The sequence below is a fragment of the Cyprinodon variegatus genome, unplaced genomic scaffold (genome assembly GCF_000732505.1).
Source record: "Cyprinodon variegatus isolate N-32 unplaced genomic scaffold, C_variegatus-1.0 Scaffold2114, whole genome shotgun sequence".
NCBI classification, from domain to species: Eukaryota; Metazoa; Chordata; class Actinopteri; order Cyprinodontiformes; family Cyprinodontidae; genus Cyprinodon; species Cyprinodon variegatus.
This window is the reverse complement of record NW_015152567.1, coordinates 1-2662: the sequence shown is the minus strand read 5'-3', so window position 1 is coordinate 2662 and position 2662 is coordinate 1. Positions and strand designations below refer to the sequence as shown.

Below are 2662 nucleotides of genomic sequence, written 5' to 3'. Positions count from 1 at the left end.
GATCTTCAGCACTGACCTCTGACCCTGAGCTCCACCCGTCTCCTCATCAGGACGCGTCCGTTCCTGCTGTAGACGCTGCAGCTGTAGACGTCCCTGTCCCTCTCCGTGGGACGCGTCAGAGTCAGACTCAGGTCTCTGCCCTTCAGGCCGCCGTCCTTCATGCTGGTTCTGTTTCTGTAGAACTTGCATTGGTCCTGATGCTGGTGACAACCGCCTTCCTTCACGTGGACGTTCCTGCCGGACAGGTCCCTCCACTCCACTGTGGCGTCTGCAGGCAGGTGGAGTTTGGTTCTGCAGGGCAGCAGGACAGACTCCGCCCCTGACTCCACCTCCACCTGTGGGACTGAGAGGACGACAGGACGGACTCTGAGTGGATAAATGTCCACCATGTTGGACTGTCTCCTGTGCGCAGAGACCGATCAGCAGCAGAGGTAACGGTTCTACCTTTGGTGCATCTCCTCCACAGCAACAGTCCAACAACCAGAACCAGGCCCAGAACCAGGACAGCCAGCAGAACCTGGGCCACGGCTGGAAACGGGTTTGAACCTGTGAGGAGACATGGAGCAGAGGAACCCATCAGGCTCTGGAGATACAACAGAACCAGGACTCCAACAATCCAAGATAGAGAGTATGATGAAAGAACAGGGGCGTCTGCATCATGGCGAAGGACACGAGAACCAGTGAGACATCATCATCATCACCAGATGATGAAGAAATGTGTTTGGACAGAGAGAAAAATTCATCTACTGACTGTCACTTTAAGAGTGGAGACAGATTAACCGAGTTTGACCACTAGGGGGCTCCAAACCTTAAAGGATTATAGTTTTTTAGTCTCAATCATAACAAGGAACAAAGTATTTAAGGAAAATTAATCAAATAATAATAATAATAATAATAAAAAAACAGATTAGAGAAAAATCTGGGTAGAAGTTTGATTATTATTAGAAACAACCAAATCTGATGAAGATGACTGAAGGAGATTTTCTCTGAACAAACAAAAATAGATTTTATTACAAATATTTAGAAAATGACTGAAACAGGATTTAGGAATAAATAAAACCTGCAGAGAAATAAAGTTCATCTAAATAAAAAATGAATTTAATTTGGTCTAAATGAACCAAATGATCAGAGATGAGAAGTTTTAGGTTAGATTCTGGAACTTTCTGCCACATGGCAGCCTGCCCCTGAGCAAGGCACTGCCCTGATCATGGTTTCTAGGTTCTCCAGTGGTCCACCTATTGTCTGGATCAGAACTGGTTCAGAGGTCTCATTTGACCCGGGTTCTGGTTCTGGGTTACTGACCTTTGACCTGCAGCTCCACGGCCTGCGGCGTGGATCCCTGGTCCGAGGTAGAGCAGGTGTAGGTCCCGCTGTCACAGACCTCGGGTCTCCTCAGGGTCAGGCTGTAGTCTCCTGCCAGCACAGCGTCCCGGTTCAGGGTGGTCCGGTTCTGGTACCGGCGGTTCTGGTCTTTGAGGAGGTCTGCAGACGAGCCGTTGGTCCAGATGTAGACCGTCGCAGGACTGAGGGCGGAGTTTCTCCATGTCACCGTCTCGCCCTTATATGGAGAGGAGGCCCTGCAGGGCAGCAGGACTGACTCCGCCCCCTCAGACACCTCCAGGACCAAAGCATTCTGGGAACCTGGGACACAAACAGGACTCTGATATGAGCAAACCAGTCCAGGACCCAGGACCATTTGGGTCCAGATCAGACCCTCCTAGACGTTCAGAGACCTCAGCAGGTCCAGCTGCTCTGCTGTCCCTCCCAACGGGGAGCTAACGTACTGGTTCTGGTTCTATGGACACGGCCCAGTCTGCTAAATCTGGACCCGTTAACTGACCAGAATCCCTCGGTTCTTTAGAACAAAACCACCAAACTGGTTTGGGTCCAAATGTCTGAAGTGTTCTGGAGCAAAGAACCAAACCAGAATTTAAAGCTTTCCTTCTAACTGAACTGGTTTTAAAGTCCTGGTTCTGAACCCCAGAGACCGGTCCATTCCAGAACCAGCAGGCAGAACCAGAGATTAGAACTTCAATCAGGTGGATCAACTGGACCTGATTAGAAAATAGTTCTAGGAGAAACAGAACCTCAGAGGGTGTGTTATTGTTCTGCTTGGCTAACAGAACCACGAACATTGGGTATTGTTATAGTTCGTCGCCATGGTAACGGAACCTGAGGCTGGGTTTCAGTGAAAGAAGAAAAATGAATGAATGAAGGAGCAGACAGTGGCAGGTCCAGATGTATCGGTTCTGGTAGAACGGACCCCAGCGATCCATCAGAACCTCATTCTAGTCTACGGTACCAGGATACTCAGACTCTGGACCCCTTGGTTCCGTTTCTGAGGGTCTGAGGTCCGGTTCTTGACCGGGTTCTGGCCCAGTTGATGATTGGATCTTGGACCAAATTGGTGACCGGGTCAGTGACTGGATTACTGCGCAGGTCATTTGTTGGGTCCAGTGACCCGGTCGGCGTCAGGATGTTTCAAATGAAACGTTGCTGTTTTAACATTGCCTGTTGGTTTCCATGGAGACGAGGACAGATACCTGATCTTAGTCTCCAGGAGGTGGACAGCGGTCCGTCTCATCAATTGTCGATTGATCGATTGTATCTATGCTTCTTTTTCTATGTCTGCTTCTGTCTCCTTGAACCCCAGTGGGCCTCA

The 2662-nt window shown here is 49.6% G+C and overlaps 1 protein-coding gene across 1 annotated transcript in view; it reads right to left on the bottom strand.

Moving 5' to 3' along the window:
• The window catches only part of LOC107105171, a gene marked incomplete at its 5' end in the record, with an annotated part of 10383 nt that extends 8742 nt beyond the window's left edge, over window positions 1–1641 (bottom strand). Inside the window, 3 exons of the mRNA XM_015405286.1 lie at window positions 17–343; window positions 445–546; window positions 1303–1641. Coding sequence (XP_015260772.1) covers window positions 17–343; window positions 445–546; window positions 1303–1641 — 768 coding nt within the window. The remainder of the gene's footprint in view (window positions 1–16; window positions 344–444; window positions 547–1302) is intronic.
• Between the last annotated feature and the right edge of the window lie 1021 nt (window positions 1642–2662).